The sequence below is a fragment of the Sus scrofa genome, chromosome 14, assembly GCF_054392235.1.
Source record: "Sus scrofa isolate SSC_HxYL_T2T_F1_AM1 chromosome 14, Sscrofa_HxYL_maternal_Yorkshire_Landrace_v2.0, whole genome shotgun sequence".
NCBI classification, from domain to species: Eukaryota; Metazoa; Chordata; class Mammalia; order Artiodactyla; family Suidae; genus Sus; species Sus scrofa.
In genome coordinates this window covers 73,798,407-73,814,761 of record NC_139396.1, presented here as the reverse complement: position 1 = coordinate 73,814,761, position 16,355 = coordinate 73,798,407, and the positions used below count along the sequence as shown (strand labels likewise).

Sequence of the window (16,355 nt, the reverse complement as noted above, 5' to 3'; positions counted from 1 at the left end):
GGAGGTATTGAAGATACTGAAGGAATTAAGGGAGGATATGAACAGTAATGCAGATTCCTTTAGAAAGGAACTAGAAAATATAAGAAGGAGCCTAGAAACTTCATTTGCAGAGATACAAACTGAGCTAAAGGCAATAAAGAGCAGAATGAATAATGCAGAAGAACAAACTAGTGATGTGGAAGATAGAATCATGGAAATCACCCAATCAGGACAGCAGACAGAAAACCAAATGAAAAACCATGAAAGCAATACAAGAGACCCATGGGATAATATAAAGCAGGCGAATCTATGCATAGTAGCAATTCCAGAAGGAAAATAAAAAGGGGGAAAGGGGATTGAAAATATATTTGAAGAAATTATGGCTGAAAACTTTCCAAATATAAAGGATACTGATATCAAGATACAGGAAGCACAGAGGGCCCCAAACAAGTTGAACCCAAACAGGTCCACACCAAGACATTATAATAAAAATGGCAAAAGAAAGGATTCTAAAGGCAGCAAGAGAAAAGCAAAGCATTTAATTATAAGGGAACCCCCATAAGGCTATCAGCTGATTTCTCTACAGAAACACTACAGGCCAAAAAGGAGTGGGAAGATATATTTAAAAGTTCTGAAAGGAAAAAATGTGCAACCTAGAATACTCTATCCAGCAAGAGTATCATTTAAAATGGAAGGGGAGGAGTTCCCATCATAGCACAGCAGAAACAAATCCAACTAGGAACCATGAGGTTGCAGGTTCAATCCCTGGCCTTGCTCAGTGGGTTAAGGATCCGGCATTGCCATGAGCTGTGGTGTAGGTTGCAGATGCGGCTCAGATCTGGCGTTGCTGGGACTGTGGCATAGGCCAGGGGTGACAGCTCTGATTAGACCCCTAGCCTGGGAACCTCCATATGCCACAGGTGCAGCCCTCAAAAGCAAAATAAATAAATCAATAAATAAAATAGAAGGGGAAATAAAGAATTTCTCCAACAAATAAAAGCTAAAAGAGTACAGCAATACTAAACCCATTCTAAAAGAAATACTGAAAGGGTTTCTCTAAATCAAAAAAAAAAAAAAAAAGAGAGAGAAAAAGAAGAATTATGATGGAGGAAGCCACAGTTGGAAAGCAGTCACTTAAATAAGCCAGCATACAGATCTAAACATGAAGATGTTTAAAAAAAAAAAAAAAAGACATAAAAATCATACCATGTGGGGAAGGAAAGTAAGAAAATATAGATTCTTTTTTTATTTTAATGATGTGTTTGAGCCTATACGACTTATCGGGCAAAAGCAAGCAGATATAGGAAGGGCTTAATGTGCTTAAAAAACAGGGAAACCACAAATCAAAACCAAACATTACATTCACAAAAACAGAAAAGTACTCAAGCATAAAACAAATGGAAACCACCCAATCCCCCCCAAAGAAAAGATGAGAAGAGAAACATAGAATCAACTGGAAAATGAGGTTTAAAATGGCAATAAATGCATATCTATCAATAATCACTTTAAATGTCAGTGGACTGAATGCTCCAATCAGAAGACACAGAGTGGCAGGTTGGATAAAAAAGCAAAAACCTTCAACGTGCTGTCTACACGAAACTCACCTTAGAGCAAAGGACACATATAGATTGAAAGAGGATGGGAAAAGATACTTCATGCCAGTGGACAAGACAGGAAAGAAGGAGTTTCAATACTCATATCAGACAAAATAGACTTTAAAATGAAGGCCATAAAGAAAGACAAAGATGGACACTAATGGTTAAAGGATCAATTCAAGAAGAGGATATTACAATCGTCAATATATGTGCCCCTAAGATAGCAGCACCCACATTCCTCCAACAAATACTAACAGACATAAAAGGAGAAATTGATTGGAATACAATCACAGTAGGAGACTTTAATATCCCACTCACATCAATGGACAGATCCTACAGACAGAAAATCAGTAAGGCAGCAGAGATCCTAAAGGACACAATAGAAAAGTTAGATTTAATCAACATTTTCAGGACATTACATCCAAAAAAAATCAGAATATACATTCTTCTCAAGTGCACATGGAACATTCTCAAGAATTGATCACATACTGGGGCACAAAGCTAACCTCAACAAATTTAAAATTATAAAAATAATTTCAAGTATCTTCTCTGACCACAATGGCATGAAACTAGAAATCAACCACAGAAAGAGAAATGAGAAAAAACTTACTACATGGAGACTAAACAACATGCTACTTAAAAAAACCAATGGGTCAAATGTATTATCAAGGAAGAGAAAGGGAACCCTCCTGCACTGTTGGTGGGAATGTAAGCTGGTACAAGCACTACGGAGAACAGTATGGAGGTACCTCAGAAAACTATACATAGAACTACCACATGACTGAAAAACCGCACTCTTGGGCATATATCCAAATAAAACTTTCCTTAAAAAAGACGCATGCACCCACATGTTCATTGCAGCACTATTCACAATAGCCAAAACATGGAAACAACGCAAATGTCCATCAACAGATGATTGGATTTGGAAGATGTGGTATAGATACACAATGGAATACTACTCAGCCGTAAAAAAGAACGACATAATGCCATTTGCAGCAACATGAATGGAACTAGAGACTCTTGTACTGAGTGAAGTAAGTCAGAGAAAGACAAATACCCTATGATATCACTTCTATCTGGAATCTAATATACGGCACAAATGAAGCTTTTCACAGAAAAGAAAATCATGGACTTGGAGAATAGACTTGTGGTTGCCAAGGGGGATGGACTAGGAGCTTGGGGTTAATAGATGCAGACTATTGCCTTTGGAATGGATTAGCAATGAGATCCTGCTCTGTAGCACTGGGAACTATGTTTAGTCACTTATGATGGAGCACGATAATGTGAGAAAATAGAATGTGTACATGTATGTGTAACTGGGTCACCATGCTGTGCAGTAGGGAAAAAAAATGTATTCGGGAAATAACAATTTTAAAAAAAAAGTTTTCTACTGGTCTTGTGAAGGTTACTGCTAGTCACGAGGAACAGATGTCACCAGGAAGGATTTTAGTGTTTTTCTAGATAAGAGGAGATGCAGGAATTGGGCACATAAAATCTCCTAAAAATATATGACTATCTGAATACCTGTACTTACAGTTTTCCCAGAGCACAGAGTGCCTCACTCCCGACTTCCACCCTGAGCTCCACTCAGGGTGTATTGCAGGTTTGCAGCTACAGTGGCTCATGATTTAATCCATGTAGAGGCTGATGGCATGTGCCAAAATCCAGTTCATATACTAAAGTAAGTACCCAGCATTTCCTCAGAGGATCTTCTGGAGACAGAATCCTCTCTGAATGTGAAGGATAAATTTGTGGCAACAGATGCTTAGGAGGGAACTAGTGATACCTGGTTCTTGCGCCATTGGTGCTCCAGATGTAAGCATTGTGCACCTGGTTGTAGGGTGGGTTGATGCATGGCCCAGAAGGCTTTGAATCATCTGGTCACAAAGCTGCCTTCATGGAGTTCCCATCGTGGCTCAGTGGTTAATGAATCTGACTAGGAACCATAAGGTTGCAGGTTCGATCCCTGGCCTCGCTTGGTGGGTTAAGGATCCGGCATTGCCATGAGCTGTGGTGTAGGTTGCAGACATGGCTCAGATCTGGCATTGTTGTGGCTGTGGCGTAGGCCGGCAGCTACAGCTCCAATTGGACCCCTAGCCTGGGAACCTCCATATACCGAGGGTTCAGCCCTGAAAAAGACAAAAATACAAAAAACAAAACAAAAACAAAAAACTGCCTTCAGAGTTCCCTTCTTCCATCACCTCAGCAATTTTATTCTTGGGCTCCCCAGATAGGATTGGTGGTTAAGTACTTTTCAAGCACTCAGTGGGGAGAAAATTGGTAAGGAAAAAACATAAGTGTGTATATATACATATGAATGTGTAAGATAAATTGCATATAAATGCTATTACATTTCATGCATGACACACACTGTATCTACATTGCATGTGCAGTTGACCTAATGTTTCCTCTCTTTATTATTTGTTCTCCTTTAGAATGTTTCCAAAATGAGACCAGGAAAAAGCAGATATTCATCTCTCCATCTCAAACAAGTGCCTTTGTACAAGCCTTCAAGAGGAACCAATTTCCTAGCATTGCAACCAGAGGAGAATCGACTTGTCAGACAGGAATTGCAGAATCTCTAATCAAGTTGTCAGTGGGTGGAACATGACTTCTCCTGTCTAATGAAAGGGGTATCAACCCCTGAGATGGTTCTGGATACACATAGGCATTAGGGGAGTTATCTTGCTGATTGAGGGCAAAGATATAGGTTGGAAAGGCCTGGAATTGCAAGTGAGGGTCCTTCCAGAGTAAGATTTTCTAAATCAAGTTGGCAGCAGTACACACTAGAGTAGAGAGAGTGGCAGGACAGAAGTGGGATAAGTGAGCATCACTCTATGTTTAAAGAAAACACTGTCAGTGCTCTTCAAGCTTAAGCAGTGTGGTCATATTGGCAAAGAAATGTCTCTGTTATAAAATTGGGGGAGCTGAACTCTGTGTGGCAGGATTTTTGTCTGCATTGCATCTTGGGCCTCAAGGTCCTTGGACCTGTACAGTCTGCCCTCAACCCATACAACCTCCCTCTCCTCTTGGAGAGATACCTTAATGATTTAGGGTCGTCTGACTTATCCACAGTTGGGAAGAGGGACTGTTGCCCCTGGATGAGAACTGCTGTTCTTCATATGTTATTGACATTGTGTGTTTGAATATAGGGATCATGAAGCAGGTCCATAGGTGTATAGAGACTGAGTTTCTGAAAGATTCACATTTCACTCAAGAACCTCTGGCTCTGCTTCAAGTGGCTCATAAGGCCCTGTGTTCTTACATCTGTTCACATGGATTGGGAGGAAACTCAACCTGGTCAGAAGAACCCCTTTCTTCATCCAGCCTAGAAAGTTAGGGTCCAAATATAGACCCAGGTGATTTTCATCTGGACTTGTCCCTGCCTAGGCCTGGACCTCTGTCCATAAGAGATGGGCTGGTGGATGCATATAGTGGACATGGGCACCAGAGCCATGTATTTCATCTCATGTTTGATCCAGGGAACACATGGGATCTAGAAAAGATGATTTTTCGTTTGGATCCCAGGCATTGGCAAACAGGAGAAAAGTTTGGAGAAATGCTTGTGTGGCTGAGGTGGTGGAGCCTAGTGCATAAGGAAGTGGAAATGAATTTCTCATTCTTTCTCACGGGACTCCTAAAGTGGCTGGTCTGAAGGCATCTATTTCCAGAAGAGGAGAGGGCAGTGGAGGTGCTGGAAAGCTCGTGAAGGGTCTGGCTTTCTAGGCAATTAGGGAGGTACTGGAAGCCAGGTGTCCAGTGTTGCCCTGACATGCTTCTCATTTCCAGGAACCAGGTTGCTGGTTTAGATTAAGCTCCCCCTGAGATGAAGCCTAACCAAAATTGCCTTCTCTGGGCCAGATAAGCAGTGGGGGTCTGGGACAAATCAATCTAGAATATCTTGCTTCTAATGTGCACACCTCTCTTCTTCCCTAGGTGTGGTTTCCAAACCAAAGAGCTCTGCAGCCAGAGCAAAGCAGAGGGGGCCCATGATGAAGAAGCTCAAGCTCTACTCAACATGCCACCAGGCTCACCAGGGCCTCAGACTTAGAAGGAGGAAGGAAGCCACCTCCCGAGCCACTTTCAGACCTCTTTCCTGAGATGTTGGGCCATCGTGATAAAAAGGTGAACGTGCATGGTGTTTGGGAGTAACGCCTAGGCATGAAGACCATCCTTCACTTGGAAGCCCAAAGAGCTGTCCTGTTGGCTGTACTTTGTTGCCTCAGTGAGTGTTGCCCAGGAAGCATGGGCCCCAAAGCCTTAAAGAATTCTAGCATTACAGTGACGAGCATGACCCAGCTCTTCCTCCATCTGCACCGTCCCCAAACAGGAACTGGAACAAGTCATGGAAGTTAGATGAAAAAGGAATCATTCAGGAGTTCCCCTTGTGGCTTAGCAGTAACGAATCCAACTGGTATTCATGAGGATGTGAGTTTGATCCCTGGCCTCTTTTAGTGGGCTAAGCTTAAGTTGTTGCGCTGAGCAATGGTGTAGGTCATAGGCATGGGGCTCTGATCCCATGTTGCTGTGGCTGTGGTGTAGGCCAGCAGCTGCAGCTCTGATTGACCCCTAGCCCAGGAACTTCCATATGCCATGGGTGTGGCCCTAAAAAAAAAAAAAAAAAGGACTCATTAACACACGTTCCCTTTCTGGCAAGATCAGTGGTGTATCTGATGGCATATCTGAAGTGAGCTTGGTGATAAGAAGAGGAGTGGGTCCAGGAGTGTGAGTTTTTTTTCATAGCTGTGACTGTCAGACCTGGCAACTGGAAGTGACTTAAGCCTCCAGCTAGCAATGATTGCTTCAAAGCTGCAGCCCTTAATAGAGTGGAGACTTTGCATGTAATTTTCCCCTGCAGCATTTGTAACATAAAAAAGTGGCAGGGAAACATACAATAGCAACTTCAACTCATCACTCAGGAAGAGGTTGGATTCTTGCTCTTTCTGTGATTTTAGCACATTTGTATGTATGGGTCTGTATGTGTACCTATAATTTTTCTCTGCAGATTTTGAAAAAAGTCTATGCTCTAAGGTTCTTGGTGGTGTGCCTTCAACAGGAACTCCTCCTTTCCTTTGAAAAGGACACTTGAGGGAGTTCCCGTCGCAGTGTGGTGGTTAACGAATCTGACTAGGAACCATGAGGTTGTGGGTTCGATCCCTGGCCTCACTCAGTGGGTTAAGGATCCGATGTTGCCGTGAGCTGTGGTGTAGGTCACAGATGTGGCTCGGATCCTGTGTTGCTGTGGCTGTGGTGTAGGCCGGCAGCTACAGCTCTGATTAGACCCCTAGCCTGGGAACCTCCATATGCCGTGGGTGTGGCCCTGGAAAGACAAAAAAGAAAGAAAGAAAGGAAGGAAGGAAGGAAGGAAGGAAGGAAGGAAGAAAGAAAGAAAGAAAGAAAGAAAGAAAGAAAGAAAGAAAGAAAGAAAGAAAGAAAGAAAGAAAGAAAGAAAGAGAAAGGGACACCTTGAATTTTCAAGTATATGACATTCCATTGATCCAACAAATATATCTTTGAACTCAGTGCAACTTTTTGGCAGTGGTTTGATGCATTTGTACTCTCTACCATCTTGCCTGCAATTCTTCAGACTGTTGCAGTGCTTCCTTTGCCTGTGACAATGTGGGAATGTGGTCAGGATGCCCAAGTAGTATTTAGCTTCTATCTACAAACATACACTTTTAGAACCACTAGACCATTCTCCCAAAGAACAATATTAACCTGGATTCTGGGTGCGGAAGTGTTCCTCTAGGGTATATCCATTGAGCCCAAGTACAGAATTATCCAAACAACTTTTGTTACCAGATTATAATCTGCAGAGTTCATATTAACAAATGTGCTGAGTATACTATATAGGCAAATAATCTCTCCCTGTCTACCCTCCTCCTAACCACCCCCCCCTTTTTTTTTTTTTTTTTGCTTTTTAGGACTGCACCCGCAGCATATATAAGTTCCCAGGCTAGGGGTCAAATCAGAGCTATGGCTGCCTGCCTGCCTACTCCACAACCACAGCAATTCAGGATCTGAGGCACACCTTCCACCTACACCACAGCTCACAGCAACATTGGATCCCCGACCCACTAAGCGAGGCCAGGGATCAAACCCACATCCTCATGGATACTAGTTGGATTTGTTTCTGCTGAGCCTCAGTGGGAACTCCTCCTTCCCCCATCTTTCTTTCACTAGCATTGTATGTTTACTGCCACGTATAACAAACACACATATATCTCAAAATATAAGTAAAGTTACAACTAAAGCAATGTACAAACAAAGTAACTGACAAAAAACATATGGAAGCTTAAAGCAGAGGCAGGTAATTTCTTCCACTGCTACTTTTTTTTAATTTGAAGTATAGTTGACTTACAAAGTTATGTCAGTTTCAGGCATACAGCAAAGTGAAAAGAATCTGAAAAAGAATTGATACATATATGTTATATATATATATATATAAATTCTTTTTCAGTTTCTTTTCCATTGTAGGTTATCATAAGATACTGAATATAGTTCCCTGTGTTATGCAGTAAATCCTTGTTGTTTATCTATTTTATACATAGTAGTTGGATCTGTTAATCTAAACTCCTAATTTATCTCTCCCCACTTTTACCTTGGTAACCCTAAGTTTGTTTTCTATGTCTGAGTCTATTTCTGTTTCATAAGTAAGTTCATTTGTGCCATATTTTAGATTCCACTTATAAGTGATATCATATGATATTTCTGTCTGATTTACTTCACTTACTATGATAAATTCTAGGTCCTTCCATGTTGCTGCAAATGGCATTATTTCATTGTTTTTATGGCTGAGTAGTATTCCATTGTATATATGTACCACATCTTCATTCATCTCTGGATGGACATTTAGGCTGCTTCTGTGTCTTAGCTATTGTGAATAGTGCTGCAATGAACAGTGGGGTGTATGTGTCTTTCAAATTATAGTTTTCTCTGGATATATGCCTAGGAGTGTGATTGCTGGATCGTATAGTAACTACTTTTAGTTTTTTAAGGAACCTCCATAAAGTACTCTATAGTGGCTACACCAATTTACATCCCCACCAACAGTATAGGAGGGTTCCCTTTTTTCCACAGCCTCTCCAGCTTTATTATTTGTAGACCTTTGGATAATGGCCATTCCAACTAGTGTGAAGTGATACCTCATTGTTGTTTTAGAGATTTGCATTTCTCTAATGATTAGCAATGTGGAGCATCTTTTCACATGCCTGTTGGCCATCTGGATATCCTCTTTGAAGGAGTGTCTGCCTAGGTTTTGTTTTTGTATGTGTGTCTTTTTGCCATTTCTAAGGCCACTCCCATGGTATGTGGAGGTTCCCAGGCCAGGGGTCGAATTGGAGCTGTAGCTGCCGGCCTACACCACAGCCACAGCAATGCGGGATCCAAGCCGCGTCTGCAACCCACACCACAGCTCTCAGCAATGCCAGATCCCCAACCCACTGAGTGAGGCCAGGGATCAAACACACAACCTCATGGTTCCTAGTCGGATTTGTAAACCACTGAGCCACAACGGGAACTCCTCTACCTAGGTTTTTTTAACTTTTTTTTTTCTCTTTTCTTTTTCTTTTTCAGGCCAAACTTGCAGCATATGGAAGTTCCCAGGTTAGGGGTTGAATTGAAGCTACAGCTGCCGGCCTATACCACAGCCATAGCAACTCGGGATCCGAGCCACATCTGTGACCTACACCACAGCTCATGGCAACACCAGATCCTTAACCCACTGAGCAGGGCCAGGGATTGAACTGGCATCCTCATGGATACTAGTTGGGTTTGTTAACCACTGAGCCAAGACAGGAACTCCTCCTCTGAACATTTTTGATTGGGTTTTTTTTTTAACATATTGAGTTGTATGAGCTGTTTGTATATTTTGTAAGTCAATCCCTTGTCAATTGCATCATTTCCAAATATCCTCCCAGTCTATAGGTTGTCTTTTTGTTTATGATTTACTTTTCTACGGAAATTCTTTCAAGTTTAATTAAGTCCTATTTGTTTATTATTGCTTTTATTTCCATTACTCTAGGAGATGGATCCAAAAAAAATTACTGCAATTTATATCAAAGAGTGTTCAGCCTATGTTTTCCTCCAGGAGTTTTATAGTATCCAGTCTTACATTTGGATTTTTAATCCATTTTGAGTATATTTTTGTGTATAGTATTAGATAGTACTCTAATTTTATTCTCTAATGTGTAGCTGTCCAGTCTCCCAGCACCACTTATTGAAGAGACTGTCTTTTCTCCATTGTATATTCTTGCCTCTTTGTCATAGACTTACCTTGTCCTGAGTGCACCTCCTCTCACAAGTACACCAGAATCACAACTCTCTGCAGAACAACCATAGATGAAAAAGAGTGGAACAAACCAGAAAAGATCTTCGACAACTAAAGACATAAAGAAGGAGCCACAATAAGATGGGTAGGAGAGGCAGAACTACTGCTTTTTTAAAAAAATCTTCCCAAAGTATTTGCTTAGTACACTGAGATAAGAGATTCTATGCTCGCTGAATTCATGCCCTGTTTACAGCTTGCATGTGTCAGAGTCAGTAATGAAAGAAATCTGAGGAGTTCCCTTTGTGATTCGGTGGTGACAAACCCTACTAGTATCCATGAGGATGTGGCTTCGATCCTTGGCCTCGCTCAGTGGGTTAAGGATCTGGCTTTGCTGTGAGCTTCAGTGTTAAGTTACAGACACAGCTTTGATCCTGTGTTGCTGTAGCTGTGGCATAGGCCACCAGCTATATCTCTGATTCAACCCCTCCTGGGGACTTCCATATGCTGTGGGTGTGGTCCTAAAGAAAAAAAAGAAAAGAAAAGAAATCATAGTTGCCATTTGAATGTATACACACAAATACCTCTAGGTTTCTATCTAAATCTGCATCCAGGTCTCTATGTCTATAGGGTGTATCTCTGTGCTAAAATCCCTCAAAATTTCTCCTTTCCTAGGCTCTGAGTTTTTCTTCTCTATATTTATGTACAGATCTACCTTTGTTTGTTGGTTTTTTGTTTTTGTTTTTTTGTCTTTTAAGGGCTGCACTCATGGCATATGGAGGTTCCCAGGCTAAGGGTCAAAGCAGAGCTGTAGCCGCTGGCCTATGCCACAGCCACAGCAATGTGGGATCCGAGCCATGTCTGAGGCCTACACCACAGCTCATGGCAACACCGGATCCTTAACCCACTGAGAGAGGCCAGGGATTGAACCTGTGTCCTCATGGATGCTAGTCAGATTCATTTCCACTGAGCCATGATAGGAACTCTTCTTCTTTTTTTTTTTTTTTTTTGTTTAAACCTCTGTTTTCATTAGACAGAAAGGAAGACTGATTCAGTGGCCACACATGGTGGAACAGGGCTTCTGGAAAAATAATTTGAACACAGTAGACTCAGGAAGAATGGGGCTTGATGTTTGGAAGGGGACTCCTTCTGGAAAGGATTGCATCTTTCAGTATGGAGTGAGGAAGACTGGGTGCCTGGAAACACTCAGGTCATTTGTTGACAGGACTTCAGATGTAGAGAAGCTAAGAGCTGTGGTTTACCCCCATTCGGTCCAGTGCCATTTGCTGCAGAGGAGCCGGGAATGGGCCTTGGAGTCCACAGTCATCTGATAGCCTATGCAAAAATGTACCTGTGTGCTCTCAGGATACCCTGGATGTCATGCCTGTCAAAGTCTCTGTTCTCACAAGCAACCTGGGTTGTCCACTTAGGAGCTGGTGGGGGTCCAGAAGCCAGTGCTTTGGCAGGAATAGCCACCTAATCTGAAGTTTCAAGAGATTTTTATCGACAAAAACTTCTATCTTCTCAAAAAAAGACTCCTGATCCAACAAGATGTTCCCATTGCTCTCTAATCTCTGGCACCTCAGGACAAGGGACCAGGATCTGGATTTCTTCAAGGCATTCCCCTGAGACCTACAGACAGCTTCTGGTCCCATGAATACTGCCTGATGACCATCTTTAGAGTAGGCAGAAAATCAAACAAAAAACTAAAACAATGTAGCAACCAGAATGGCTCTTTGATAATACAACATTGTAAGTCAACTATATGCCAATATAATTTTTTTTAAAAAGTGGCTATTTGGCTTTTGGAGCCATAATGAATATGTAGATCCTGGACCAGGTTAGGGGTTTATGCTTTCACAGATGCTTCAGGGGAGGTCCTCCTTCTGAAAAGACTGGACCCATGCTGGAAGACTCCTACTCAAGCAACTTCTCAAATGGGAGCCTAGCTGCATTCAAGGGTGTAGAGCCAACTGCTATTTGGGAAGAATCCTGTGCTTCTATAAATTGTTACTTCTCTAAGGCATAAAGAGAAAGACATACTGTATGATAGCACTTATATCTGGAACTTAATATATGGCACAAATGAAACTACCTGCAAAAAATAAACTCATGGACATGGATAACAGACTTATGGTTGCCAAGGGTGGGGGAAGGGAGTGGGATAGACTGGGAGTTTGGGATTAGTAGATGCAAATGATTGTATTTGGGATGGATAAGCAGTGAGGTTCTCCTGTATAGCACAGGGAACTGAATCCATTCACTTGTGAAGGAATATGATGGAAGATAATGTGAGAATGTGTGTGTGTATATATATATGTATATATAACTGAATATATATAATTAATATATTTAAAATATGTATTATAAAAAGAATGTATATATATATATATATTACTGGGTCTCTTTGCTGTACAGCAGAAATTGACAGAACATTGTAAATCAACTATAACTTTAAAAAAAATTTAAAAATAAGACATTACTTCTCATTAAAATAATGGTTTTCCTTATGTAGAGCCAGTAGCCAATCTGCCAGAAATACATGAACAACACAGAAACACACTCACACCAGCATTATTCTAACCTAATTGATTTAATGAGTCACATTCCCAATTTTAAATAGGCTTATTATCTTCATCTTAATACCTAGTTCTGACTTTCATAAACCTGGGTGGCAAAAGAACACTGAAGTTGGTAACTTAGGTGTGTTTTTTATAAAATTTTTTGAGCTGTCTAGAGCCTAAACTGAACTGAAATGTTAGCATGGTAGTATTTTTCATCCAAATCATTCCTTTCAAACACAGCTGTGTCATGTATCATCTAAGTTGCTCCAGTTTTTTTAGAAACACACCATTTATTTTGAAAACACACCATTTTTAATGTAAGTCTGTACTTTGTTTTCTTTTCATATTGTGTATAATGAGGTCTATCTTGGATGCTGTGGGGCTGTCATTGTACTTCCCACATTCTTTGAATTGTCTTTTTCTTCTCACAAGTTGTTGTATTGTGCCCTTCTTTTCTGTGCTTGTGATTTCAAAGAGACAGTACTCGCAGACGTGACTTGGATCCCATGTTGCTGTGGCTCTGGCATAGGCTGGCAGCAACAGCTCAGATTAGACCCCTAGCCTGGTAACCTCCATATGCCACGGGTGTGGCCCTTAAAAGACAAAACAAACAAACACCCAAAGAGACAGTACTGAGTGATGGCTCGGAACAAGATCTTAATTTTCTGGTCAGGAACTGAACCTGGGGAGCCTGGATGAAAACCAGGAATCTTAGCCACTAGACCAGCTAGAGGCTAAAAGCAGAATTGCCCTGATTCTTGTCCCCTGTTGAAAGCAATAATGTTTCAAGGAGGCAAAGACCATTTAAACAGGTATAAAATTCATTGTTAGAAACACAGTACAACATGTGGGAGAACACACATCAAAAGCAGAAGCAGGAGTTCCCGTCGTGGCGCAGTGGTTAACGAATCCGACTAGGAACCATGAGGTTGCGGGTTCGGTCCCTGCCCTTGCTCAGTGGGTTAACGATCCGGCGTTGCCGTGAGCTGTGGTGTAGGTCGCAGACGCGGCTCGGATCCCGTGTTGCTGTGGCTCTGGCGTAGGCCGGTGGCTACAGCTCCGATTCGACCCCTAGCCTGGGAACCTCCATATGCCGCAGGAGCGGCCCAAGAAATAGCAACAACAACAACAACAACAAAAAGACAAAAGACAAAAAAAACAAAAAACAAAAAACAAAAAAAAGCAGAAGCAAAGTAGTAATACTCACCCAGAGGAGCACGGGTGTGGGTGTCCTTATGAGTGAGGAGACCAGAGGGGTGATTTAAACCACTTATATGGGTCAGTTCTTCTGGGTCTTTGTTTTCCTTTGGCCAATTATCTTGTTTTTTATCTTTCACACCTGGCCACCAAGGGCCCTCCATGATCTGCATGCACATTTTTGGCCAAGATGGGGTCCAGAGCAAGGCATTGTGGGAAGGCTAGCCAGATTTAGGGCTTGGCATCCCCTCCCTTTCCAACCCAGAGGGGTCTCCCTAACCCCACAGATGGGAAGTATGTGACCTCTTGGTCTTTTGCCCAAGCAGAGCTTAGCCCCTTTTCTGATCCTGTTATTATCGTTGTTTAACAAGTTCACAGAAGGCAAGTACCAATTATTTGCCTTGTGCCTTCTGCTATTTCTATCTTGAAATGTAGACAGATGGCTGGTTGTAAATGTCCCAGAGCTCACCTATCTCCTGCCTCACTTGTGTATTTTCTGACATTCCTAGATCAGAAAAGGAGTAACCAGCTAAAGAGAGTCTGTTTCCCTTCCCTTAAGCCATTAAATGATTATATCTATTTCCCTTTTGGGGATTTTGTCAGGGAACATTGCTTTAGAATACATTGTATGGAGTGGCTTACCCTCTGCCAAGCATTCAGTGCTGTTTGGTATGTGTTATTGAAGTTCATGGAGAGAACATGACCTAGGTTGATCTGAGAGATAGACCTAGGTAATTAAATCACCTCACCACCACACACATGCCCCCCAACCTTGTCCTTGGAATGTGCATTCTGCTTGGCTTCCCCTAGAAATAAGCTTAAAAAGGACACATGTTTGAGATAGCAAGATGTTGTTAACACCTTTGGACAGTAGAGTTGACTGAGCCTTTATGGTGTCTATTTAACCCTTTTAAGGATTCTGGCATACAGGTAGGGAAAACTACTTGTCTTATGGCTGCACAAGATAAGCCTCGGAAGTAAGTTAAACCTGCTACATATCCATCTAGTTCCTGCCCCTTTCTTTGGACTCTCTATGGCATGTAGGTAATGGGGCTAGATTCAGATTACACCCAGAAAGCTGAAAAGTTGGAACCCAAGAGTGTGACCCCTGGGAAGACCCTGGAGAAGCAGTCACCCTTAGAATCTGAAGTATCATGACCTCACCCTCAAATAAGGAAATGATTTAGGAATGGAATGAAGTGGGTTTCTGGAGATGCTGAGAGAGATGTGCAGTGTATACAAGGAAGCTAGGCTTTCCATTTTGTAAAGAACACAGCCAAACCTAATCCCAAGGAACCCAGAGTCAAGAAATGCAACTGAGAGAAAATTATCTATGTTTGTGAAAACTAGAGAGCCCTGAAAAAGTAATTGTACTGGCCAAAGGATGATGGTAGTTTTTAGAGTACTTAGCTGTTTCTGAACTTTCATTTAATTTCCACTTGCTTTGTGAGATTCCTTCCAGATCATAAATTTTGAATGAAGGCTTACCATAGGAAGGTATTGAAATCAGTAGGAAGGGGGGACATCCTTGTATTTTTTAAGTCCTGTCCTTCCAGGGACCAAAGAGTTGACCAGCAGTTTCTGTGTGGTCTAGGTGGCTGTTCCAACATGAATTCATCAGCACATCAAGTGGTAAGTTTCCATTAGCATTTAGGTTCTGTCATTGGATCATCTAAGTGCCTTGATGCCCTTCTGGGGTTAACAAAGGTATAAATGATTGCAGTGACAGGTTTAATTGGGCTGTGTTTCAGGAATAAATTAGGGGTAAAGACTGAGAATGGCTTGGGCATTTTCTTCTTGAAATGGAAAATGAAGTTGGTAGCCCTGTTGCCCATCAGTGGCTTTGCAAAATGGTACACAAATTTTCAAATGTCTTTAATTCAGTGGATAAAAATATTCATTTATTCTCCTGTAGACCAAATTTTGAGTTTTTGAGTTGGTTTGTTTTTTTATTAGGTTTTGTTTTCAGGTTTAAGTGGTTAATTTCTATTGTGTTGATGGAAATAATCAACAAACAATTCATAGTAAGACTAGGAGAGAGTTTTATTTTTGCCAAATTGAAAACTAAACCCCAGGAGACACAGATTCCAGAAACACTCGAATTGTCTTCTCCTGGATTACAAAACAGAGGAGGCTTATAAAGGCAAAATCTGCAATGTTACACTTATTTCACTGAATTAGTTCTAAAGAGTTATAATTGAGCTGCCAAGAAGTAAAGATGTTGTTAAGTACATATTGATTGGGGTCTGAAACCCTTGCCTACTTACAAAGAGAGACCTTGAGACTAGCAGGCAGCTGCTAGCAGGTTTCTTGGGGTTTTTTGTTGTTGTTGTTGTTTTAAGAAGTGCTGGTGGTTTCCTAATTTGATATAATTCAGGAAAGTCAAGATCTCAGTGATGCAGGAAGATGTCTGCAGCCACCATGGCCATCTGGCTCCAGTTTGAAGGCCTGAAACAGTTTTATATCTTTTCACAGCAAAGAACATCAAGTATAACGGAGTACATCACTTCAAGGTTTCAAAAGAGAAAGATTAGCATATACACAACTAGTTAGTGTTACCTTGCTGTCTGGAAAGGAACCTCATCCTCCAAGGAGTGCCAGCCTGGGCATCATCAGAAGGGAAACATTTCTCCTTATCACAAAGGTAGGTAGGTATTGAAAACAATCTGATAAAGGCATTCTGTGGTTTTCTTTGTTTGTTTTTTGCTTTTCAGGGCCACACCCAAGGCATGTGGAATTTCACAGGCTAGGGGT

At 41.5% G+C, this 16,355-nt stretch overlaps 1 protein-coding gene across 12 annotated transcripts in view; it reads left to right on the top strand.

The window, feature by feature from the left end:
- The window catches only part of LOC110256663 (double homeobox protein B-like), a 68,459-nt gene that overhangs the window by 42,110 nt on the left and 9,994 nt on the right, over window positions 1-16,355 (top strand). For 2 of the 12 annotated variants that reach the window (XR_014827786.1, XR_014827785.1), the window contains exons 2-5: window positions 4,010-4,170; window positions 5,511-5,799; window positions 9,843-9,988; window positions 16,077-16,245. Coding sequence is in view for 1 of the 12 variants with exons in the window: in XM_084996817.1 (XP_084852943.1) it covers window positions 4,010-4,166; window positions 5,511-5,625 (272 nt within the window). In the remaining 11 variants the exon portion in view is untranslated. Of the gene's footprint in view, window positions 1-3,110; window positions 3,256-4,009; window positions 4,171-4,923; window positions 6,057-7,583; window positions 8,920-9,842; window positions 9,989-10,288; window positions 10,390-16,076; window positions 16,246-16,355 lie in introns of those variants that run through there. The other 10 variants (XR_014827789.1, XR_014827787.1, XR_014827791.1 and 7 more) reach the window with 9 other exon arrangements.